This window comes from Pelodiscus sinensis, chromosome 4, assembly GCF_052426305.1.
Source record: "Pelodiscus sinensis isolate ZL-2025 chromosome 4, ASM5242630v1, whole genome shotgun sequence".
Lineage (NCBI taxonomy): Eukaryota > Metazoa > Chordata > Testudines > Trionychidae > Pelodiscus > Pelodiscus sinensis.
In genome coordinates this window covers 59,557,437-59,583,722 of record NC_143055.1, presented here as the reverse complement: position 1 = coordinate 59,583,722, position 26,286 = coordinate 59,557,437, and the positions used below count along the sequence as shown (strand labels likewise).

The 26,286-nt window shown below is 42.6% G+C and overlaps 1 protein-coding gene across 6 annotated transcripts; it reads right to left on the bottom strand.

Annotated features, from left to right (window-relative positions):
- Positions 1–106: 106 nt before the first annotated feature.
- UFSP2 (UFM1 specific peptidase 2) lies at positions 107–26,255 on the bottom strand. 6 transcript variants are annotated; one of them, XM_075930325.2, is made up of 12 exons: positions 26,117–26,255; positions 23,829–23,907; positions 21,901–22,084; positions 21,748–21,814; positions 20,250–20,407; positions 16,948–17,140; positions 16,020–16,166; positions 10,377–10,541; positions 8,472–8,596; positions 4,201–4,277; positions 1,966–2,090; positions 107–1,540 (listed from the first exon to the last, which is right to left on the bottom strand). In XM_075930325.2, the coding sequence occupies exons 1-12, from the start codon at positions 26,138–26,140 to the stop codon at positions 1,535–1,537; spliced, it is 1,350 nt and encodes a 449-aa protein (XP_075786440.1). In that variant the 5' UTR covers positions 26,141–26,255; the 3' UTR covers positions 107–1,534. The 6 variants fall into 6 exon arrangements, with proteins under 6 accessions (XP_075786440.1, XP_006128535.1, XP_006128536.1 ...); XM_006128473.4 differs by having other exon boundaries at positions 107–287; XM_006128474.4 differs by having other exon boundaries at positions 107–287; positions 20,250–20,404.
- Between the last annotated feature and the right edge of the window lie 31 nt (positions 26,256–26,286).

Sequence of the window (26,286 nt, the reverse complement as noted above, 5' to 3'; positions counted from 1 at the left end):
ATTTTAAAGGCTTTTATTTAAAAAGGCATTTTATATTTAAAGCACAGTGAATTCATCTAGCATTTAAATCAGTTACTGTCAAAATACCATTCCAATTCAAAATAAGTGAAGTTTTGTACAAATTAGGCATTTTATTTTAAATAGGGCAGCTGTCTATATCAAGTCTTATTCTGGATTAATATGATTTATTGAATTGGAATTTAAATAGTTTTTGGCCGCTGAGGTAGGCAGAGGTTGTAATAAGCATCTTTGCTCCAAAAGTCTGGGCCCTTCCATCCACACCAAGCCTGTATAGGAAAAAGCAAAATAATGTCATTTCTAAGACAATTGTGCTTAAACTGGCTAGATTTGATGGTATTCAAGGACCAGTAACAATCTGCATAATTTTCATAATGCATATACTGAATTTAACAGGTTTTTTTTTCCCTCACACTGTTAAAATTGAAGTCTAGTAGCAATGTTATCTTCTGCCTTATGTTTTGAAGGCAGTAAACTCCTGTGCTATTTATTATACATTTTATGCTGAATCAAATCAATTATTTTCAAAAAGTTAAATACAGGGTCAAATCAACTCCTCAGAAAATATTGCATGCACTAAGGGGAGTGCTTTTTAGAAATTTCACCTTAACTTAGACCTCAATTCTGCAAACATTTATGCATGTTTACATTTCACATTAAAAGTTTTAGTCAGTCATTGAGACTACTCAGGTGCCTAAAGTTGAGTGCATTTGTAAATGTCTGCAGGATTTATTAGAAATTGACAAGAGTAAAGAATATTTACGTATCAATTGTGAAGTCCCATGGGTCTGACTAGACAAGTATCAGGACTTTAAAATATTACCAGAAACCTACCATATGAATCAGAGGCAGATGCAAAAGAGAAGTAGTTCAAGGACAGTTTTCAATCTCAGCTGCCAGGACAAGAGCATGCTGGATGGAATTCATACCAAAACGTTTCTCAATTCAAAATTGGCCTCAGTTTAGTAGGTTAATAAATCTGAAACTACCTTCCTCCTACCTGGCTGTTGAGGAGTTCTCCTCCCAGTATAGAGCTTACTACTGCGATAGTATTTGTTATTCCACCATTCCCAGAGTCTCACAAATTGTTTTAAGATATCCCTTTTCTCTGCACAGTTCCAATTTCTACCCCTCTTGCTGAGTATTCTAGAGCTGCTACATAATGAAACTGATTGCTTATAAGATAAACAGAACCTGATAAGCCTCATTAATTACACTGCGCTATTGGTATAGCAAATCTAGAGCAAGAGCAGAGGAACTGAAGCCATCTATCTGCAGATTTAAGAGGATGTCATTGCATGGTTTATCTTACCAACTATAAAAATTAGAAAGTCAGAGGCCAAACATATTCCCAAAATGTGCATGTATTCCTTTTTAAAGACACCCTTAGCTTTTTGTCTGTATCAGTACAAAATATAATTACCTAATTTCAGGGGACCGTCTCTCTAAAAATTTTGATATTAAACACATGTAACCAGATACTATGTTAGACACAAGGTGGTGGCATCAAGGATGTTCAGTCCTGAGGGAAGTAAAGAGCATTCCTTCTTACTGTCAAAAATAACAGCAAAACAAAACATGTTTCTCAGAAAAAGCACCTCTTCAGACTCAGAAAGCTCCACAGGCCAGATGTAAAGGTATACTGTACTATACTGGTACATTAAGTTGGGTTCTGGGCTGGCCACCATGTAGGATCAGCATTTTCCTTGGGATTATAGTGTCCTTCAGCCCAGGGACTGAGCAACATAATACACAAGTTTATACTATTATGTATAAACTAACCATATCCCTCAAGTGCTCACAAGTATAGTAAACACATCTACGTATTTGTAAATTTTTTTGATAAATTAAAAGTATACCTGTACAAACTATGTTCTCTCCAACATTTGTCATGCCATATAACCATGCATTTGTATGCAGAAACTAAATGAAAAGTTAAAATCATACCTTTTCCAAGATAATATGCAGGTCTTCAGCACCAGTATAATGTGGATCTAGAATCAGAAATCTTGTGTGCCCTGTAACTTCATTCCATGCCACTCCTAGTATTGTGTGAGCCAGAACACCTCCACCTAGATTGGAGAAGTTATATACCCTAAGACTCTGTATTATGCTGTCTGACAGACTTACTTTTTTGCACGCGCGCACACACACACACACACACACACACACACACACACACACACACACACACACACACACACACACACACACGTTGAACTCCTCCAGTCTAGCCCTCTGGGTCCAGTGACATCCGTGATCAGGCATAATTTTACTTAGCTGAATGTCCACTTATCATAGGTGTGGCCAATTTTCTGATGGTGCCTTAAAGTTTGTTTCAGCCACCAGTCCTTGCTCTCAGTGTTTTGTGCTGTTCTTTAGCTCTAATTTACCCCTAAATGTCTAAGAGCCCAGTTAGCAATAAAAGTATTGGTAATGCTGCTAGACAATACTGACCTCCCATGGTTCAGCACATTTTCTGGTTTGGCACTCGTCAGGTGTAGGGATGTAAGGGAGTAGGTGACTAGTTGCTTCCTCTTCCCTTGATGCCTCTATCAGAGAGAGGCAGCAAGGGGTAGAGCAGGAGCCAGTGCTGGATTTTACTTAACCATTTGATCTTTTAATCTCTCTCCCAAATCAGCATTATGATCCTAACTCCACCATCATAAGAGGGGAACATTTTCAATACAACATTATGTTCAATCTATAGAGTGGTCAGTTCTAAAAAAGGAACCCAGTCTGAAGAGAAAAGACTAAATCAAAAATAATGGGAAATTTGTAAGCAATAAATCAGAGGAGAAAAAGGAGGGATATGGTATGTATAACCAGAGCACAACAGTGTTTTACTAGACACCAAGGCTAATGTATACAATCTAAAATGTTAAAACTATGAGGATTATATGTAAAAGCCTGTTAACAATAAATACTACTTGTCTGTTTCGCACTTCAAAAGAGGTTACATGTTGGGTGACTAGACTGAGTTAAGTAGGGACTAAAAGAAAAATAATATGCAATATTCCTTCCCATTCTCTTACATGCTCTCACTTCATTCTGAACATTAAGAATTTCAAAAGCAGTATTCAAAATCAAATGCATTAAGAGTGAATACTGAGAACCACTTGCATGGTAACTCTTGAAAAAAATCTTGATTATAGTGTATCTCCTTTAAAGATAACATCTCTAAATACCTCAATTTCCCTACAGTGGCAAAAGGGGATGTTTAGTTGTATTGCATAATCTCAGTGGTAGGGAAGTTCCCTATCCAGTCAAAGGTATGTGATCCAGCAAACTGCCAGAATGGTCCAAAAAAGCCCATGCACTGATGGACCTAACCCATGCACTCACTATTCCTAGCCTCTGACTATCAGATGCTGGGACTGGATGACAGCAGATAAATCACACAATAAACTGCTCATTTCTATTCATTCCCTTTTAACCTCCTGGCATGGTTCACTGATGGAAGACAGGATTCTGGACCAATGGCATTTCTATGTTCAGGTTGTTTGGACACCTAGAAGTTCTTCTGTACACACATTAAGTAGTTACATATTTGTAATAGGGATATCAGATATTGGATAAATAGAATCGTTGAGTAACCGCATGAATTTTTAATCAGTTACTCAACTATTCTATAGTTCCCGAGGGCGGAGCTGGAAGCCAGTGCGCTCTGGACTCAGTCTCAGGGAGCCCCCTGCCACCCTGCACTGCTGCCTCTCTATCAAAGGCTGCAGCACGTGGTGCTGGTTTAAAAACCAGCTGCCTGTGCAGACTGGTTACCTGCCACTCCATGCTGCTGCCGCCTCTGATATAGGGTGAAAAGCAGCCTCTGTCTGCAGGGAGCCTTGGCCCACCACAGGCAGAGGCTACTTCGTCGCAGCCTCCCCCATCGCTGCCTCTGATAGAGGTGGCAGCACACGGAGTGGGAGGGAGAGGCAACACTGTGGAGCCAGTGCTGGGGGGAAACCGACTTTTAAGCTGGCGCCCCACAGCACTGGCTCCTTCCTGCTTCCCCGCCTTTGCTGCCTCTGTATGAGAGGCAGCAAGAGGTGGGGAAATGCGAATGGTTGACTAGATTAACAATACTGTTGACTACTCATTTACATTTCTAATTTGTATATGACAAATCTTGGTGGAAGTGATCAACAAACATTCATTGGAATTTTTCAGTAATGAAAAGCTTACCAATCATAACTGGAGTTCCTTCTGTCTTGAAATGATTAGCAAGTTCTCTTCCTTGAGAAGCTAGCTCAGAACCCTGGCTGTATAAGAAACACAGCATTAGCATCTCTCTCACTATTTAGTCACATACATTTGTAATTGCTGTATTATATGCTGTGTACAGTATTAAATTGTTTGTTTAAAAATTGTGTAAAATGTTTAGTGTGTGTGTGTGTGTGTGTCAGTTTACTGAAAAAAAATCTCCGTGGAACCTAACCCTCCCTATTTACATTAATTCTTATATGGAAATTGGATTCGCTTAACATCATTTCACTTAAAGTAGCATTTTTCAGAAACATAATTACAAGGTTACATGAGGAGTTATTGTACAGATAGGAGGCACAAACTCTGCAAAGAGAGATGACCCAAGATCTGGGCATACACATGGGGAGGGGGAATGTCAGGTTGGCAGTATCCTCTGTCCCTATTATTTGCAAGTCCCACATCCCCCTTCGCAGTCTCCCACCTATCCACTCATGCTCCACAGTCCCTACTGCATACTGATACCCTTCAGCTAATCCCCAAACCTCCTCCTACCTGCATATCCTCAATTATTCCCATCCCCATAACTGCTCCCTCCTGGCTGAATCCCAAACCCCTCTCCCCTGATTTCCACCTACTGTTCCACCCCAATCACCCTCCTTTAACAGTGATCATTTGCATATACAGATTAAACCTCTGATAACTGACACTCCCTGGCCCAGATGTTCCAGCACCAGAGAGTTCTGGTGGAAGGCTGGTGGCTGGGCTCGCTGCAGCTGAGCTGCAATGTACAACCCAGCGGGGCCAGGAGCCCGGTGTGTGGGGAGGCTTCTGTAAGAGCATCTTTAACTTGTGAACGAAACATATTGTTGAGTATGGTAACCTTCCAGTAATGAACGTATCTTCGTTTTTCTTAAATTCCTGTAAGGTGGATACAAGTCTTTGAATTCAGGGCGACAAGATTCATAGTGCCATTGCAGGTTTGTTTTCTTTAACTCAGCAATAGTCTTGACAAAGATAATACGCTGGTTTTCCATTTATCTCTGCAAAAAAAAAATTCCATCTCCCAAACAGGGTTGAAAACACGGTGTTCATCCAACAAGTGTCTCTTCTCCACTGCCATTTTTAATGCTTCTTATTAAAAAGAAAATTGTATACCAGTATTTTGGGTGCTTAACTTGAAGCTTCAGGTTGTACATTTCTTGGAGTGATTTTATTATAAGAAGAAGTTTCCAAGCCAGAGCACTCCAAGTTGCTGCAGGCAGGGAGCCGGGCAAGTCAGGCCAGACATGAGAGGGAAAAAAGGACAGGTGCCCAAGAGCCCCGTTATGGATTCTCAGCAGGGCTGATGTCCCCACACAGGAGTCCATCACTCCGTGCGTGACAGAAGCAGGGTGCCCGGCCATGGCACCGGACCCAAATGTGGCCAGTGAGAGCCAGTCAGCACCTCTCTGGCTCTGTGCACAAGGCTAAGCAGCCAGTACTTCCCACAATGCCCCGGTCTCCCAGCACCTCCTCCCTGGGGGCTAGAAATGCCGACACCCTGTACCCATCTGTTCCAATCAGTCTGTCCACTTGTGTCTGAGTGCTCACCTCACCTGGGAGACATCTCACCATTGTGGAGTGTGTTCCCAGTGGAGGCCATGTTCAAAGGATCCTACCCGAGGGCCATGCGTTGAGCCCCATATAAACCCAAACCACCGTGTGGGCTGGGTGTTGAGTAGCTCCGATATATAACCTTTTTCTTATACTATATTCATAGACCTAACTGACATTGACTATATGATTGCTTGAGTATCTCTTCTAATGAGCCAAAGTGTAATCGAGCAATTGACTATACAACAAAACTTAGACCCAATCCTGGAAAGAGCTCTGCACAAACAGATCCCATGTGCCTATACATAGCCGCATTTACTTCATTGGGGCTCGGTGCAGGGACCACCTGCAGGAGATCCCCTCTGGATTGGGGTCCTATTATTACTAAGTCTCATAGTCGTGCGCACGGGGTGTGCCGGGTGTGAACAGGCACACTCTAATGTTTCAAAGGGCTGCCCGTGGCGTGGGGGCACAAGCCCCCACACTAGAAGGTGCGCTGCTTCGGCGCTCTGGGGAACGAGTGCCGCGCCAGGTTTGCCACGCATGCACAGCTGCGCGGTCAAAACCGGTGAGTCTTAGGACCCCGCGGAAAGAGTAAAGCACGGTGACTTTAAACTCCGGGCGGGGGGGGGGGGAAGGAGGAAAGAGAAGAAGTGGTAGGGGGGTGCCCCGGGCAGGGGATCGGGTGCAGCGCAGCTGGCCCAAGGAGGAGGAGTTGGAGGAGGAGTCGGGGTCGGGTTGGGAGCAGTGCGGCTGGCCCACGGGGGTCGTGCCCTATGGGGCCGCGTGCACGGACTTCCCTGCTTGGCGGGAGGGAGTGCGCAACGGGGCTTCCTTCCTCTGCAGGGGGTCAGCCCCGGAGGCAGGGCGCGGCGGAGTCTTCCCTCCAAGGCTGGTGTAGGGGACTCCCTGTCCCCACTGGTACCCTGCCCTAGAACTTTGTCCCCCACCCTCCTTCCCCCATTCCCTCTTGTGACGTAGTGGGGGTACTTGCTGGGCTGTGGTGACCTCTGCTGTCTGGAGCAAGACCCAGCAGGGAAAACCTCACTATGCAAAGGTGATGCCAAACCAGTTGAACCAGATACCCCCCATGAAGAGGAACAAAGAAAGGTGGAGGCTGCCCTGGCTGGGGGGCAGGGCTGGAAGCGAGTGAGTTTAGTTGCTGTCTGGGAGCATGGAGGAGACAGCCTAGGGAAAGGGGCTGGAGTTTAGGGGCCCAGTCTCCCCCCATCTCAAGGGGGCCTGAGGCATCCTAGCCCAGCTCTGGGACCAGATTCCATCTGTGCTGTGCTGCATCCTGGAGAGGCAATAAACTTCCTCTATTCCACCGGCTGGTGCAGTCTGTTTGTGCCATTTCGGGGTGCAGGAGACGGGGGACCCCCAATGTGCCGTCACACCTCTCCCCTGCCCCCAGCCACAGAATTGTCCCCCTCTGCAGAAACCTGCCCCCCTGGCACCCTGCCTCCTGCTGCAGAAATCTGTCTCCTTTCCCCCTCCCGGCACCCTGTTCTCTCTCCCCTGCCCCCAGCCGCAGAACCCTGCCCCCACTGGCACCCTTCCCCAGTACCATGTCCCGTGCTCTCAACTTACTTTTCTGTGGGTCAATGACCCCTGACTCAAGACAGGTTCTCTGCCCTTCTTATAAAGGCAATGCAGAAACTTTGTGTGTTTGACATACTATTTTATTTAAAAATGAAGCCTGGCCAACAAATCTCCAATTGGGGCTAAGCCCCCATCTGGCCACAGCCATTCCTGCACTCCCCCTTGCCCCACACCCTATATCTGTACACTGGAACCCCCTGACCTAAGCCCCCTCACATACCTCAACCCAACAGGGGGTGAAGCAAAAGGTCCTCCTGCAGGGGAGGGACCAGCACCAGAGGAGAGAGGCAGGGCAGGTGTGTAGAGGGAGGTGTTAGAGGGGATGAGGAGGGGTAGATCACATGATGAGAGTGGGGCTCCTGGAGGAGTGGGCACGGGGTGAAGAGAAGGGCTGGTGGAGGGGAGAGGTCGCAGGAATGCTGAGGGCAGTGAGAAGGGCAGGAGTCAGGACAGCAGAGATGGGTGGGGGGGGGGGGGGGCAGCAAGCACCAGGGGAGCTGATGGAGCAAGGGGGGGGAGACAGGGCAGCAGAAAAAAAGGTAGAGGTTTATAAGATATTTATTAATAACTTGGGTGCCACATCCAAACAAGCCACAAACTCAGTACTGGTGCACAACACAAAATTTATTCTGCTCATGGGAGGAAACTCTTAGAGGGAACACTTCCCACAGCCTCTCCGTCCCCAAGTTAATGTCACACACATTGGGTTAATGCAATTGCAGGATAGTTGCATGAGGGGAGGTTTGGTGGGGGCCAAACTAATCCCTATTGGTAGGAGGATGGTGGGAAAAGTCCGTGGCGGGGGAGGGTGTCACATGAATCTTTTACTTCTGGTCATGTGTCCATATTGCACCGACAGTGTACCTCCAAAGGCGTGGCTAATGGGGGGTCAAAGAGTACATTTTGAAAAAATTCTTTGGGTGCACACCCTAATGAAATGTGCTGCTCACGCCTATGCTAAGTCTCTTAAGTGATGGATTCCTCACAACACTTCTTCCCCCTCAACAAAGAATTAATCAATGAGATACAAAATTAACAAAAAGATTCATTCTTACCTGACAAATAGTATTTTTGAAGTTACTCCTAATAACTGGTTCAATACAAGCTGTACTTCAATAGAGCCAATCCACTGCCGCGACCCAACAAATGATTCTGGCTTGTCTCCAATATCAACTAGCGCCTTTGTAACACACATCCCATAAATCAAAAAGAAACAGTATGTAATGGACATGTTTACAATTTCTACCTATCATATCCACTTAATTTACAAATACTATAATATTTCTGGAACCTATGTTGTGAAATTTACCAAATACAGATATGATTGAATATTTAATGAAACAAAGACACCATTGAAAAATGGTAACATTTTTCTGCCTATTTTGGAAACATTTTCTTTTCTCAAACACCAGCTGATAAATGTAACTAAATGTAGCTTGAAGAAGAAGAAAAAAAAACACAAGAAGAAATATTACTATTTTCTTAATTTTTGCAAAATTAGAATAGTGCTTCAGACAAAAATTTCACAAAAATATTTGTTATATATTGGGTCTAACTTCATGGAACTCCCTTCAATGGGCTTATATTTGTTATACATACCATCCTATTAGAAATTCTGTGCACATAGACAATAACAGTTTAGCTTAAAAACCTTAACTGTATAATTAACCTACAACTCTTGTAAGAACATAAAAACAATGAATTTTAAAACTTTATTCAAATTCTATTTCTATACATAAAGAAATATTGAAAATTATGTACGTTTTATTTTGTGTCTGTTGAACTGAATCAATTTCATTCTCAAGTGGGTTAACAGTTAACATTTTAGCTACCTTTTACTATTTATACTCTGATAAAGATTCAGCTAGAAATCCCAGTATGAGTGTTAAGTATTATGGTAGAATCTTAATTCTTACAAAAATCACTATGTTGCTAAAATAGTTAAATAAATATAAACCAAAATACTATTTTCACAAGACATTAAAGACGCAAGTTGATAGTTTCTGCTAGCTGTACAGAATGAGCTAACCAAACATATATGTTTAGTTATGTTAGTACTTCTGGAGAAACCATGCAAGACATACATGCACACTTCTCACAAAGAAGAGAATGTTAATTTCAGGAACATTCCAAACAGAAAAATCTCTCTGTGTTTGCACATACACGATGTCTGCCAAAGAAAGGATTAAATCAGTCCTTACTAATCTGACTCCCTCAAAGTCAGAAGGGAGTCTTTTAATTGACTTTAATGGAATTGAACTGGGCTCTTAAATCTCTCATTTGGTAATCACTGAGGCCTGGTTTACACTAAAGGGGAAAATCGACTTGAGATATTTTGACTCCAGCTGTGTAATTAACGTAACTAGAGCTGTCCAACCAAAGTCACATTTTGGCGCTGTCCACACAGCGGAAGGTCAATGGGAGGACATGCCCCTGTCGACTTCCCTTACTCCTCATGAGGAGCAGGACTATTGGTGCCGATGAGAGTACCCTCTCAGTTGAATTAGCAGATTTTCACTAGAACCCCAGAAGATCGCTTGCGTCAGCATTGATCTTCTCCCTAGTGTAGGCAAGCCCTGTGTGTGTTTTGACTATGTTATGATTTGATATTTCAAGAGACTACCAACCAAAAGAACTTAAAATAAAATTCTTATTTCATGGAACTCTTTTGAAGAAAGGGAAACTATTTTAATGTCACTTACTGTACATAATTGAAAACAGAATACTTTACCACAAAATATTCTAGAAGTGATACTTCAGAAGTCTTACAGAAAAATGTGAATAGTAACTATGAATGGATTAGAAAAGAGAAACATAAATTGCATTTTTTAAGAAGTTAATTCTGTAGAGCACATTAAAATGAATGGAATAGTACTTTAAATCAGTTCTATTGCATAAACTGACTTTTCTAGAGGAATACAGTAAATACACATGAAATGCAATCTGTCTTTGTCCAGTACCTGTTGAATTTCCTTATGTGTAGGTATAGATTTCTCTGTGTAACCTTGATGCTTGAACCATGAACAGATAGTCTGCAGAGACCGGTAGGCACACCCCCAGCCATTATCATCTATCCGATCTTGCATGTAATGATGATAACTATATATACCATGTACCAAATACACCTGAAAAGAAAAAAAACAAAACCTTCTATATCAGGAGCTCTGTCTCAGAAGCTGAAAATTCATTATTTGATTTTGACATTTGCGGTATATGATTTTTCAAATTACTGATTTTGATTCATGAAATAGCTGAGAGACTTCTTGCTTTGGTTTTTTTGTTTTAAAGAACAAAGGTGAAATTCTGAAAGAGTATTTTTAAAATTTAAAATTTTAAAACTGAATCAGTGATAACTTACCACTAGACTTGTAAGCAATTATCTTTAAATTCAGGAACAGTTGGAATGTTGTATTTGGCATACTGAAGACTCATGTTAGGGAATAAATTCAAATTTAGAAAATCCTAGAAGCCAATGAAATGGCTATGTATGGGTGCCAAATGCAGTGTTTAATGAATCACTTTAAATTAAAGTGTAGGTCACAGTAACACCTAGTTATTAAAAGCCAATTAGATCACTTGCTAGAATGTTTAGCGCCATGCAGAGGAACGGCTATCAGACCACTGTCACAATATATAACATTGGTAGATGTCTGTCCAAGCTGGTTACAGAACATGAATAAATACCTAGTCAGATGCAAATATATATAAAATAGAGTGTACAGAAATTAGAATAGATGCAAGATCTGAAAAGAATATAAGAATGGACATATGGGCCAGACCAAAGGTCCATCTAGCCCACTATCCTGTCTTCCAACAGTAGCTGATGCCAGGTGCTTTAGAAGGAATGAACAGAATAGGTAATCAAATGATCCATCCCTGGCAAATAAAGAATATGGACACCATTCCTGCCCATTCTGGCTAATAGCCACCGATGGACCTATCCATGATTTTTTCTAGTTCATACTTCCTTTAGTTTCATTTGGTGACGTGTAGTTCTTGTGTTATGGAGTAAATAACACTACCTTATATCTACTTTCTCCACACCAGTCATGATTTTTTAAGACCTCAATCATAACCTCTCAGTCATTTCTTTTCAAAGCTGAAGACTGAGTTTTTGTTGCTCTTTTCTGAACCTTTTCCAATAACATTTTTGAGATGGGGTGATCACAGCTGCACACAGTATTCAAGATGTGGATGTACTGTGGGATTTATAAAGAGGCAATATATTTTCTACCTTATTACACATCACTTTGTTCATGATTCTTAACATTCTGTTAGCCTTTTTGACTGCTGCTGCACATGGAGTGGATGTTTCCAGAGAACTATCCACAAAGACTTAAAGACCTCTTTCAGGTTAACAGTTAATTTAGCCCCCATGATGTTATATGTATAGTTGATGTTATGCTTTCCAATGTTCTTTACTTCGTATTTATCAACACTGAATATCATAAGCCATTTTGTTGTCCAGTCTTCCAGTTTTGTGAACTCCTTTTGTAACACTTAACAGTCTCCTTTGGACTTCACTATCTTTAGTAGTTTTGAATCTGCAAATTGATACATCACTGTTTATCCATTTTCATTGAATAGTACACTAACCCCAGTATGGACTCTTGGGGAACACAACTATTTACCACTCTCCATTCTGAAAACTGACCATTTATTCTAACACTTTGTTTCCTATCTTTTAACCAGTTACACCAATCCATAAGAGAACATTCCCTCTTTGCTTTAAAAAAATCTTTGGTGAGGGACCTTGTTGAAGGCTTTCTGAAAACCTAAATGTACTATAGCCACTGGATACCCCTTGTCCTCAAAGAATTCTAGTAAAATGATACAACCCTCCTAATTTTTGCCTTATCAAAAAAAAAAAAATGTTGACTCTTCCCCAACTAATCATGTTCATGTACATGGCTGATTATTTTTTTCTTTACTATGGGTTCAACCAGTTTTCCCAGGTAGGCTCTCTGGCCTATCAATGCTGGGACCACCTGTGTAGCCTATGTACAATACTGTCATCACATTATTTATCTTCTAGTTATGTGATACAGAAGCAGATTTAAATTACAGATTACCTACTGCAGTTAGTAGTTCTGCAATTTCACTTTTGAGTTCTAGCAGAACTCTTTGGTGAATGCCATCTGGTCCTGGTGATTTATTTCTGCTTAGTTTATCACGAATCTCCTCTAATGACAATTCAGTTTGGGATAGTTCCGCAGATTTGTCACCCAAAAAGAATGGTTCAGGTTTGGGAATCTTCCTCACATCCTCAGCCACGAAGATGAATGAAGAGAACTTAGTTTCTCTGCAACGGCCTTATCCTTGAGTGTGCCTTTAGTGTCTCAATCATCCAGTGGCCCCATTAGTTACTTAGCAGTTTCCTGCTTCTGATGTATTGAAAAATGTTTCCTGTTACTTTTGGAATGTCTTTGGCTAGCTGTTCTTCCATTTTTTTTGGCGTTCCTAATTGTATTTTTACATTTAATTTGCCAGAGTTTATGCTCCTTTTTATTTTCCTCACTAGGATTTAACTTTCACTTTTTAACCAATGCCCTTTTGCCTCTGTTTCTTTGGTGTTTACCCATGGTGGCATATTTTTTGGTTCTCTTCCTATGTTTTTAAATTTGGGGTATACCTTTAAGTTGAGCCTCTAATAAAGTGTCTTTAAATACAAAGTTTCCATGCAGCTTGGAAAAATTTCAATTTTGGCACTGTACCTTTACATTCTGTTTAACCCACTTCCTCATTTTTGTGTAGCTCCCCTTTCTCAAGTTAAGTATTATTGTGTTGGGCTGCTGTGGTGTTGTCCCTGCCAAACGGATGTTAAATCTATACATACTATGAATTCTAAAACTCTATAGTATATTCCCCGCAGATGATGCAAGGGGACATGCTTCCCCCCCATCTTCCTCCTGATAGCTGCTATTCTTGCTGCTTTTAACCCTTTGCCTCTCTTTAGTATTACAACACTGCTCTCTGCAGTTTCTACAGTCAAAGCAGCATAGTATAGCAGCAGGAGCAGCAGAGAAGCAGGAAGGAGTGACAGATATGGCTGCAGAGATGGTGTTAGAAGAAGATATTTTTAAAACTAAGATCTGTACTATTAGTATACATTATAATAATTTTATTTATTCCTGCCCTAAAACCACTGGGAGCACCTTAATGAAATACAAAGGTCTTTTAATGTTGTCTTTTCCCCTTCATTGCCCAAGATCTCATACCTTTATTTTTTGTAATATTTATTTAGATTGTAAAAGTCTCTCAGGCCAGGACCTGATCTGATATCTATAAAATGCTACTCACAAATAAAAAAAGTTAATAATAGAAGCATTAATATAATTAACACAGAGTACTGTGCCCTAACATTTTTCCAGAGCAGATCACAAGACACTAATAAACCTAACAGCACTCTATTACCATTTATTAAAGCAAAAATATACACAATGAAAATGGAAATAAAAATCACTGAGTCTTTCCCCGACAAGTTTAGATGTATCTAAAAGAGATGAAATAAAAAGGGAGAGAATTAAAAAGAGACAGAGTCCACAAGTCCCTCCACAAACTCCTCCCAATATTGAAACAAAAGACAGGACTATGCAGCACTTTACAGGCTAACAATAGTTTATTAGGTGATGAGCTTTCGTGGGCCAGACCCACTTCCTCAGATCAAATTGTGTAAGAAAATTGGCATGACCATATATACCAAAAGGGATACAATAAAAAAAAAAGTGAACACACATAAAATTGACAAATCAGATTTTAGAACAGCGCAGGGTGGGTGGGTAGGGGGAGATTAGTGTCTATGAGATAATGATATTGGGGTGATAATTGGGGAAGCTATCTTTTTAATGGGTAAGATAAATTAGCATCTTTGTTAAGGCCCATTCGTAAACTGTCAAATTTAAGCATGTATGACAGTTCTGAGGCTTTCCTTTGTAATCTTGTGTTAAAGTCCCTTTGAAGCAGGATGTATGTAGTCAGGTCATTGAGACAATGCCCAGTCTGGTTGACATGGCAAGCAACTGTTTTTTCTTTGTGAAACTGTCTGATGTCTGTTTTATGTGCATTGATTCTTTGGCGAAGTGTCTGAGAAGTCTGTCCAATATACATAGCAGACAGACACTATTGGCACATGATGGCATAAATTATATTTCTGGATGAACAGGAATATGTGTTCTTTATCTTGTAACTAACATAGTTAGGTCCAATGACAATGTCAGCAGAGTAAATGTGGACAAAGCTGGCAACGGGGTTTGTAGCAAGGGAAAGTTCCAGGGTTGGTATTAGTGTGGTATGTTCTGTGGTTGTTGGTAAGAATCATCCTGAGGTTAGGTGATTGTCTATAGATCTGTCTCCCAGAGCCTCCCGGAGTATAGTATCCTGTTCCAGTATAGGTTGTAGTTTATTGATAAGGCGTTGAACAGGTTTAAGTTGGGGGCTGTAGGTGATGACAAGTGGTGTTCTATTGTTGGTTTTCTTGGATCTGTCTTGAAGGAGATGGTTTCTGGGTATTCGTCTGGCTCTTTCAATTTGTTTTTTTTTTTTTTTAATTTCTCTGGGTGGGTATTTGATCTGAGGAAGTGAGTCTGGCCCATGAAAGCTCATCACCTAATAAACCATCTTGCTAGTCTTTAAAGTGCTGCATAGTCCTGTATTTTGTTTCAGCAAGACTAGACTAACACGACTACATCTCTATTACTATTCCTCTCAATATTATAATTCATCAAGATTATTAGTGGCATTCTTGAGACTCTCACCTGCCATCACAGGGCACTCAGCAACATAGTCTCTCAATTAAGATTGGTGCTATGAAGATCTTACCAGGCAGATTGTGCAATATGAGCACAGACCCGCAGTTCTCAATTTTTTCCATATTTGTCATAAACTTTGATATATCAGGATCACCCTAGGACTCCCACTTCTTTCTACCTGGGATCCATCTTCTATTTAATAGAAGAAAGGATGGGGAGGTCACAAACCTCATCTTTAGAATCCATGACATAAGACAAAGGTTCTCCAGGATTTTCAATCTACTCACTAAGTCTCTCAAAATTCTTTTCAGTGCTTGGTTCTCAAAGGGTTTCATTCTCTAGACATTAGTCTGAGAATGCTGGCAAAGAATCTCAATGACTAAATCCTTTGACTGTTGTGGTTCAGCTGCAGATTCCAAAATTGCTGGAAAGGGTACACTCACATTGAAGTATTTGTCTATAGGTTTAATGTGCTGCATTTAAGTCCAGTTTATAAATATTTTAAAAGTAAAATTAATTTCTCCTTACTGTATCTGAAAAAAAAAAAAAAAAAAAAAAAGAGCTTTCCAATTCCAATTTGCAACCCGTGTGACAATGACAACTCTAAACAGGGTGGACAAAGAATGAGAGAGTTTGGATTAATTTCCCTGACTTACAAAGTTTTAGTTTTCAGTAGCTGTCTCACATACAGTCTGAAATTTTACTCGGCTAAAAACAATGCCATGGAGATAGCATGAAATGGAAATGTAGCATTGGGTATGACATCAGATTTGTGATTATCAGTCACTTATTTAACAACAAGAATAAGAATAAAAATAAGAAGCATTGTCCTAAAAATGCTTCAAATAAACTTACCATACCAGCCTCTAGGCCAAGTGGATTGAGATGTGTGTGTGGATTTCTGAGATATCCATCTTTATACGGTTCATCTGGAAAGCGATAAGCATTCACTCTTCTTAAATATGGTCTATCAGAGGGCAGATGGAACAGTTCATGCAATTCCTACATGCCAGTCAGAATCAAAATGAGGGGGATAATGAACAAGGGAATAATTCAAAATTCTTTAAATTATTCCAAATGATAATTAAGTTTTCATAACCAATATTTTTTAATATAGTAGTTTAGAAATTGTTACATATTAAAACCTCTAGACTAATCAATATTAAATGTGTTTGCTTAACACCCATATCCCAGTACTGCAAAGAACTCCAGGCAGGCAGACCCTAATGCTTATGCAGAGACTCACTGACGTGAATGGGGCTCAGCATACACTGGGAGCACATTTTCCTGGAGCTCTTTGCAGAGAGTCTCAATTACAAACAGAATGTCTGGAAAAAAAAAAAAAAAAAAAAAAGATTAAAAAGACAATATACATTAAATAGTACTAAGAATAAAGAAATATGAAACAGTTGGTGTATCGACATATTATTGCAAATAAAAGAAAACGAGCTCACATTTTGAGCAAATTCTGTTTTTTAATATAATTTCTTAAACATCATCCGGCAACATAGTAAAAACACAATTAAACAGAGAAAAATGGACATTATACAAGTACATTTACATTGAGAGCCTCACCATTTACATTTTCTTTAAAGTTCCTATATAACTCCATATAGGTTATCTTATATAAAAAACTTCTGTTTATGAAGAAAAGTCTCTGATGAGAACACTTTAAAATATGTTTCAATGAACCAAAATATATATTGTTAGTATTCTGTTTCAGTCAATTAGAAATCTTAACCTCTCAATATTTGGTCTACAACAGTCAACTGATAGCTTTTACCTTTCTGTAAGACTCTAGCTGATTATCTGAAATGCCTGTAGGATAAGAGATTGTTACAAGGTGCTTTTTTCCTGGTAGCATGAAGTGAAATTGTTCAGGTACCACTATAGATGTTCCCTTCATATATTTCAAAATGCATCTTTCTATATCAGTTAGTTGCTTATGGATTGCATTCACCAGTAGATTTTGTACACTTTGAGAAATGAGAAAAACATTTAAGAATTAGAACACCAGCAAAGCTATACAAATCCCTCTCTCATATCCATCTCTACAACCAGTTTAATGCAACTACTGCTCTTCCCCCTCCTTCAACCCATACTAACAGACACGGGCAGAGCCTTGTCAGATGTTTATTCCACCTCATGTACAAAGATATTCCCACTTCATATGGGCAAAGATGCTACATTCCAATGACTCAGCCACAGAAGGTACTGCATCATCTGGCCTTAATTCAGTAAATCATCCAAGCTGAACTGGAAGTACAGGTTGAACCTCTCTAGTCTGGCAGCCTTGGGACCTGCCCCATGCCAAAGCAGAGAACTTGCTGGACCATGGGAGGTCAATATTGTCTAGCAGTATTATCAACACCTCCACTACTTACTGGGTTCTTAGAAGAGGTTTAAGAATAAATCAAAGCTAAATAATAGTGCAGAACACCAAGAGCCAGGACTGCTGTCTATAAACAAATTTTATGGGACAGTGGGAAACTTGGCCATACCCCTAATAAGTGGGCATCTGTTTAACTAAAATCATGCCAGACCATGGATGTTGCCGGACCAGAGAGTGCTAGATTAGAGAGGTTGAATCTGTTCAATGTTAAGTGAAGAATTATCACATAATAGTATCCAATTTCTATAGTGAAGTGGTAATGGTATACAGGCAGTCCCCGACTTACGCAGATCCGACTTATGTTGGATCCGCACTTACGAACAGGGCTTTTCTCGCCCCAGAGCTCAGGGGCGGCATGTCGACACCCGTGTCCTCCAGGGCGAGAAAAGCTTCTCCCGGTCCCCCGGTCTGCTGGGGGGGCGGGGGTCCAGCAAAGCCGCTGGACCCCCCCAGCAGACCAGGGACACCCGAGCAAAGCCGCACAGGCGGCATCCCGCCGCCTGTGGGGCTTTGCTCGGGGGCAAAGGAGCAAAGCCACACAGGCGGCGGGGTCCCTCCGCCTGTGCGGCTTTGCTCGGGTCTCCCTGGTGTGCTGGGGGGTGGCAAGGGGGTGCAGCTAGTGCACCCCCCCCCCCCAGCAGACCAGGCTTGTGTTGCGGGACGCCTCAGGTAGAGCAGCTGAGGTGCTGCCGGGTTGGTCCTGTGGGAACCTACCGGGCAGCGCCCCAGCTGTTCTGTCCCAGGCTCCAGATTCAGCAGCTGTTGAAACTGATCAGGCTGATTCCAGGAAGCTGGGGGTAGAGCAACTCTGCCTCCGGCTTCCTGTAGTCAGCCCCTGGTCAGTTTCAGTGGCAGCAGCTGAATCTGGAGCCAGTTCCGACTTACATACAAATTCAACTTAAGAACAAACCTATAGTCCCTATCTTGTACGTAACCCGGGGACTGCCTGTACTTACTTTTTTCACATGTAGGGTTTTTATTACTTAGTATTATATTATTTAATGTTCAATACAGTTTTGGGAGCTAATAGTGATTAAGACTATTACAACTCCTCACTTAACGTTGTATAGATTGAACCTCTCTAGTCTGGCATTCTTTGATCTGGCAACATCCATGGTCTGGCATGATTTTAATTAGTTGGAAGTCCCCCTATCATGGGAGTGGTCAAGATTCCCACAGTCCCATAAAGTTTTTTTACAGCCACCAAACCTGGCTCTCTGTGTTCTGTATTGTTATTTAGCTCTAATTTATCCTAAATGACTTCTAAGAGCCTAGTAAGCAGTGGAAGTCTTGGTAATGTTGCTAGACAATATTGACTGCAGCAACTTCTCTGGGTTTAGTATTGGTCAAGTCCTGAGGGTCCTGGACTAAAGAGGTTCAACCTGTAGTTATACTCTTGAGTAACACTACTTTTAAGCAAAACGTTAAACAAATCCAATTCCTCCATAAGAATTAATGTAACTAGCAGGAGTTAGGTTCCAGGGGAATGTTTTTTGCCAGACAAAAGATACTATATATTTAGGCAGTATGAATTTTAAATAGTTTTAAACAATTTAATACTGTACTCATGAATGATAATTATAAAACTTAGTTGGAGGGGGAGGGGGGCTAGGGATGTTAATAGTTAGGGTGATGCTTACAAGGTAACAGTTAACCAGTACTCAGAGCACAGCCCCTGCCTACAGCTCACTGTGGGTAGAGGGCTGCTTCAACCCTGCTGAGCCTCCACACGGAGCTGCCGGTTCTCAGCCCATGTTGGCTGGGAGCTATTGGCTCCCACTTCTGCGAGCTGCTGCAGCTTCCAGGAGCCTCTTCCAGTTCTACTAGTCCCACAGTTTCATTCAAAAACCCACAGGCTTCATAAAACAGAAAACTAAAGCAAACTCAGAAATACTTCAAATACCACAAAATACCTCAAAGATGTATTATACTTGTGTGACAGGGTTCCCCCGTCCCTAGGTCCTCCCGCGGGCAATCCCGAGAGCCAGGGGAAGGGAGCGGAAACCGGCTCGCTCCCCCGGCAGTGCGGCGCGTGCACTCAGGTCCGCGCGCCGCGTTTAAAAAGCGGCCGGACGAGCTGGTCGGGGGCGGAAGCGGCTGGGAGCCCACGGCAGGCGGGGGAGTCCCAGCGAACAGTCGCAGATGCTGGACGGAGGGGGAAGCCAGCGGAGATCCCGGGCGGCGAGGGCGGAAGCAGCTGGGAGCACGGAGCAGGTCCGGGCATCCTAGCAAGCAGCCACGGACGCCGGGCAGCGGGGAAAGCGGCCGGAGACGCCGAGTCGGCGGAGGCGGCCAGGGAGGTCACCCGATGGCGAGGGACTGAGACACCAGGGGAAGAGTGGTCCGCACCCCAGGACACGCACCAGACTCGAAGACAGAATGGCCGAAGACGCCACCCTCTTGAACAACACTCCCGACAGACCCGGAGGGGCCGTGAGTAACCCCACGACTTTGGGTGACTCTCCCCACCCCAGACTTTGGGTGACTCTCCCCCAACCAGGGGGAAACTAGCGGCTTGCTGGGGAGTAGGTTGGTCTCTCCCAAATGCATTGGCATAGACCGATACCTAACTTCCTTTAGGGTACAAGCCCAGAGCAAAGCTAGGGAGCGGGGCCTCCGTGCAGTTAACGCAAGGACCCATTCCCACACGAGCTTGGGGGAGGGGGAGGGGGGGAGAATCTGTTACAACTTACTTCCCCCATGTTTGTTCTGGAGAAACAGATACAACAACATCTATTGGTAAGGTCATGTTAACATAGTGGTGTCTCTTGGTTTCCTTTTCAATGACTGGAGCCAGAGCTGCCAAAGGAGTTGTCATTTCCAACATAAGGTCTACATTTACTATCTGCTGCTGTAAAGAATAGAGACAGTTACATGTATCTTTAATACATGTTCAACAATGCATGCACCAAGGAGGGATGGAAGGGATTCCTAAGACCCATGAACATAAAGGGGTTCCTGAAACAATTTAAGTTAAGGACTCCAAAACAAAAAAGGGCCTTGACAACTCCAGTAAGATGTAATGAGAGTTTAAAGGAAGATGCCGTTCTGAACAATGTCAAGTACCAGAAACAAATAACTCGGCTAAGATATCTGAGGGTACGTCTAGACTACATGGTTCCATCGACGGAGCCATGTAAAATAGTTTACTCGGCATAGTCAAAGAAGCGGGGATTTAAATAATCCCCACTTCATTAAAATAAAAATGGCTGCCGTGCTGTGCCAACAATCAGCTGATCCAGCACAGCGCGGCAGTCTAGAAGTGGTGTGGTCAACAAGGGAAGCCAAGGCATACCGGAGCGATCAACAAAGGCTCCGTCGACTGCGCCACGTCTAAACTGCCGCGCTGTGCCGGATCAGCTGATTGTCGGCACAGCACAGCGGCCATTTTTATTTTAACGACTATGCCGAGTAAACTGTTTTACATGGCTCCATCGACGGAGCCATGTAGTCTAGATGTACCCAGATAGTATTAAAGACTAACATCCCACTTCTGCATGCTCATCTGTGCAGATCAACCTTTGCATTCAAGCAGAGTAGGGATGTTAAATTTCAGTCAATTGAACAGTCCAGGAACCTCATTAATTCTTATTGGTTAGTTGACTATTCTATAGTCCCTGGGGGTGGGGCCAGCAGCCAGTGTGTTCCTGCCTCACCCCTCTGTGCTGCTGCCTCTGTATCAGGGTGCCAGATAGGAGTTGGTCTGCGAGGGAGCCAGTTTAAAAAACAACTCCCCTTGTGGATTGACTGCCTGTTGCCCTGTACTGATGCTTCTGATAAAGAAGCAGCGGTCCAGGATGGCAGCAGCCCCTATCTAGAGGAGGGTTGAGCTCCTGGACCCAGTGTGAGCCGGAACTGAACCTGGCTGCCTGCCTGCCCAGCTCCTAATGTACTTTAAATGCCAAGCCACAGCAGAAGTAGGTCCCAGACCCGTCGCAAGCCAGGACTGAGCCGGGCTGCTGGCCAGCCTGCTAAAAAATGTACTGGCAAGTGGAAGGAGAGGAGAAATACAATAACGCTTGTACTTATTGGTTAATCAGTTAAATCAACTACACTTTTACATCCCTAATGCAGAGCACCATTGATTTCAATGGGGTTCTCGGTGGATGCAAAGGCTTACTTCTGTGGATCAGCTTGTGAGAAATGAACATTTTACTTATTATAAACTGTTAATATGGGTGAAATATATACCATGTCTTGTAATTTTTTATCCTTCTTTTTTATAAGTTTTCGTTTAATTTCATCTTCTTGGTCAAATCTGAAATATTAGCAGAGAGAAATTAATAACAGGAAATTAATCTATTACAAAAATTATGACTGTCCCATTTTTCCCAACATACTCACTGAATAAATCGTATTATCTCCTTACAAACAGAATTATCAGTCAGTTCTGATGGAACTTTGTTCATCCTGCTGTTAGGCCATATATACACCGGACTATGACAAATTCTTAGTACCAGCACATTTGAAGACAGTTTGGTTGACAGATCACTGAAAACATATTTTACTGCCTTTTTCACTGAAGTCTCTAAAACAGAATGAGGATATAGTTAGTGATGTTCAAATTATTCCCAAATTTTTACTATAGCTACCAGATGTACATTTCAGATTTCCATTTTGAGTTTAGCATACAGGTAATTGCCATTATTTCAAACAAACATAGGGTCTGATATTGCAATCCTTACATATTTGATTAGTCCTATTAAGTCATCCAGTATTCAGAATGCAGAAAATTACGCAAAAGCAATCATAGCTATGAATATCCTTTCTAAAAAAACAACACTTGGTTAACTTATTGTAGACCCCTCCCCCATTTATATAATATGTTTTTCATTAAAAGTCTGAGACTGATATCTGTAGTGATTAAAGTATACAAAAATACTCCAATCTGTGTAAACAAAAATAAAATGGAATCTTCTTTAGTGAAGGCCTGCACTCTTTCCACATGCTTACTTTTTCTATATATAAGGAGATTCTCTATTAGTAGAATATTAAGTTGCAAAATACATTGCAATGAGATAATTTTGGACTTCTGTTGTAGGGATGTTAAATTTAATCAACTAATTGACTACTCCATGGATTTTTCCATCGACTAGTCAATAAGTTGGAGTCCCAGTGGGGTTAGCTCCCAGCTGCTAACGGCTCTACCTTTTAAATGTCTTAAGAGCTCTTAAGACATTTAAAAGGCTAAAGTGCAACAGGGGTACCCAGAATGAGCCAGGGTTCAGCTGTCCCAGATCACACCAGGTCCTGTCCTGCTGCGCTTCTGGCGCAAGCCGGGAATCAGCTGATTCCCAGCTCACGCCTGCTAGCCTCCTGCCTCCCAGCTCCTGCGCCCCCCCCCCCTTGCTGCCTCTATCAGAAGCAGCAATGGGGGGGTGGGAAGCGACTAGTCGAGGGACTAGTCAACTATCCGATAAGCTTTTGCTTACTGGATAGTCAACTAGTCTCTTGCATCCCTATTCTGTTGTGCTTCACTGAGAGTGAAATTGACCCTTTTCTAAGCAAAATCCAAGTAATGAGTCTGTGAGAGGAACTGAAAAAGAGATGGTGAGGCTGGAATCCAGGGACAGAATTAGAATACATTCACTTCCATTCCAGATCACAAGCTCAAGTAGAAGAGAACACCTCCATGCAGGTCACTCAATACATATTAGAGCTGATTCTGTGGTACCTAACAATGGTCTCCTCTTGTGAGTTTAGTGATGCAGAATCTTGTGCAACTAGCTGTTTGAGTGCAGAAGCCTCTGAGTGGCTGCTTCCTCTTACTAAATGGTCTACCATGAAATTTAAGTAGCATAGATTACCATGACCATGTTCTTCATACTGAAGTGAATTTTTTTCTATTAATGGATTTCTGATGCATCTGAATTCATGCTAAGCAAGTGTCACTATAAATGAATTTTTGATTTTTCAGGGTTTCACAAATATTTAGGGAAGGGTGGGACAAGTAAAATGGCCTCAATATACATCCTGCAAGGGATATACATTTGGAAATTATAAAGAAGACCTAAAATTACTGATATTGGTATTGCTTTAAACTAAATCTAAAAAATAAAAAAAAATGCAATGGAAAGGAGAAGGTAGCCAATAAATGAAACATCAGAGGGAAGTCAAAAAACTAAATAATCTTTATGCACTTTTCCTATACAGTTTGGAGAGAAATCCTAAATCTTCAATGAGCAGGTGAAGAAATACTTATACAAGTATAGTTAGTTAATTTTCTTCTTGCCAGCCTATGAAATGATCCTATGATATTCTTATAGACACACCGTCAGTAGTATCCAGCTGAAATGCAAGATCCAGGCCTCCTCTTATTCTAAAGAGTATGTCCATTGTTTCCAGAATGACCTATGGAAAAACAAGAAGTTGAGCTATAAAGTTAATAGAAGTGATGGAATAATACTGTTACTTCAGTGTTCCCCAAAAGTTGCAATGAAAACATGGCTCATTAGGATTACTTTTTAAAACAAAGATCTAAATTGCACACTTTTTTAAATCCAGGAAGTGTTTTTAGAGTAGAACTTCAATTACTTTTGTTGGATGCTTTAAATTTGAAATTGTTTTAAAATTTCATATTGTGTTTCCCATCTTCGCCTCTACTGGTTTAAGACAGGATTGAAGCTGATTTGCTGATAAACTTGGAAAATTAAACAGGGAGCTGAGTGCCTCCTGTCTGCAGTGCTGAGACACTACAGCAGATAACAGGAAATATCCCCTCTACTTTCTTCTTCAATTGTTCATTTTGGAAGAGAATCCACGGTCTCAATAACTAATAAGGAAGAACTCAATCTCTGGACTTGTAAGGGCTCAGTGAACCCTGAGAAAGTTAGTGAACCCAAATAAAGAAGGCAATCAGCCAGTTAGCTGCTCCTAAGGATCTCCAAAAAGGAGCCGAAGTAAGACTATTTGCAAGTATAGAATTATTATCACATCTCTATTGGCTGACAAACTGTGGGGGACGACCAGCTTCAAAGCTAGCCCTGTATTTTGATCACTTTATTTCAATTTCATAGACTAGAATACATATTTGGCTTCCATTTAAAACATTCTAAACAGAAACAATGGAAGAAAAACTATAGAAAGAGAATATACCCATGGGAAATTTATCTTTAGTGTCACCATAACTTCCACTTTTAGCAGTACCTAAAATGTAGTTAAAACTTTAAAACTGCCAGTCTTTCCATGAAGCAATGGACCCGCCCAATAAAGTAAACTTCTTAATAAAGCTACATCTAACTTACGGCTATGTCTACACTGGCATGAATTTCCGAAAATGCTTTTAACGGAAAAGTTTTCCATTAAAAGCATTTTCGGAAAAGCATGTCTAGATTGGCAGGATGCTTTTCCGCAAAAGCACTTTTTGCGGAAAAGCGTCCGTGGCCCATCTAGACACGGTTTTTTGCAAAAAAGCCCCGATCACCTTTTTCACGATCGGGGCTTTTTTTGCAGAAACAGTACTATGCTGTCTACACTGGCCCTTTTGCGCAAAAGTCTTTCAGAAAAAGACTTTTGCCCAAACGGGAGCAGCATAGTTTTTCTGGAAAAGCACTGATGATTTTACATGAGAGTCAGTGCTTTTCCGGAAATTCAAGCGGCCAGTGTAGACAGCTGGCAAGTATTTCCGGAAAAGCAGATGATTTTCCAGAAAAACTTGCCAATCTATACACAGCCCACATGTTTGTTACATTGGTGGCTATTTTAAAAATCCTTAAAAATTTGGACCTTTAGCACAATTTATTTCAACAGTGGAGTCAGCAACACACGTTTAGATGCTACTAGGTGCACAATGCACTCTCTAATGTGTCATATGGCAAAATCTGTCTTGAGGAGTTCCTAGCGTATGAAGCCTGGCAGAGCCTTACAGGTTTCTGAAGTCAAAGGGGCTGCCTGGGGGACCAGGCGTTGTACATTAGATGCTTACAGGACAGCGAGGAAGCGGACAACTGGAGGACAGTGCTGGAAAGTAAGTGGCTTCTGAGAAGCAGATTAGAGGAGCTGCTTGGCACAATGCCGGGCTTGGCTGGCAGAGCACTGGACGGGGACTCAGGAGAACGAGGCGAGTTGCCGGCTGAGACACAGGCTCCCACAAGCCCTTCGTCAAATCCCCTCCCCTCCTAGGGAGTCGGTTCCCCTCTCCCCGGCCGCCAGAGCTGGCCAATCCCACCCCACCCCCAGGGCCTGTAACATCAGCGCCAGCGCTGGGAGGGCCCGGGGAACGCGATGTAGCCCGGCCCCGCTTTCTCCCCAGGCCAGGCGGCCTGCAGGGACACACGGCGCGAGGACCTGCGGGCCGTTACCCGGCACGGACCCAGGCGGGCTCCCAGAGGGGCGGGGGGGGGGAGGGGGCGGGGCGGACGTAGCTACGGGCTGCCCGGGTCCCGGCACCAGGGTGGCCCCGAGCTGCAGCAAGTGGCGCGGGGGCGGGGTCAGGCAGCGCTGACGACGAGCGCCACGAAGAGGGCAGCTCCCAGCATGAGCTGAGCCCAGCTGCCCCCTCCCCGCACAGCGGCAGCGCCCCGGCCCGCTCTGTTTAACGCGCCCAGCGGCGCGGACTCACCACGTCTGTCAGCGCCGTGCTCATAGTCCGCGCGCGCCCCACGCCCAGGCCGGCGCGGCGTTGGAACAAGCAGCGTTCCTGGCCCGCGCTGCAAAGCCTAACGTGTCACTCCGGCAAGGGAGAGGTGACAGGCCGGGAACGCCGGTGCTGGTCATGTGAGCGAAGGCGCT

What these genes read in the sequence shown, in the direction of transcription:
- UFSP2 (XM_006128473.4), bottom strand. Translation starts at nt 26,140, where the DNA reads ATGAGCACGGCGCTGACAGACGTG. An exon ending in GAGATAATACGATTTATTCA is followed by an intron (nt 21,815 to 21,900) that starts GTGAGTATGTTG and finishes CTAATATTTCAG; the next exon opens with ATTTGACCAAGAAGATGAAA. An exon ending in AGCTAGAGTCTTACAGAAAG is followed by an intron (nt 16,167 to 16,947) that starts GTAAAAGCTATC and finishes ACTGGCATGTAG; the next exon opens with GAATTGCATGAACTGTTCCA.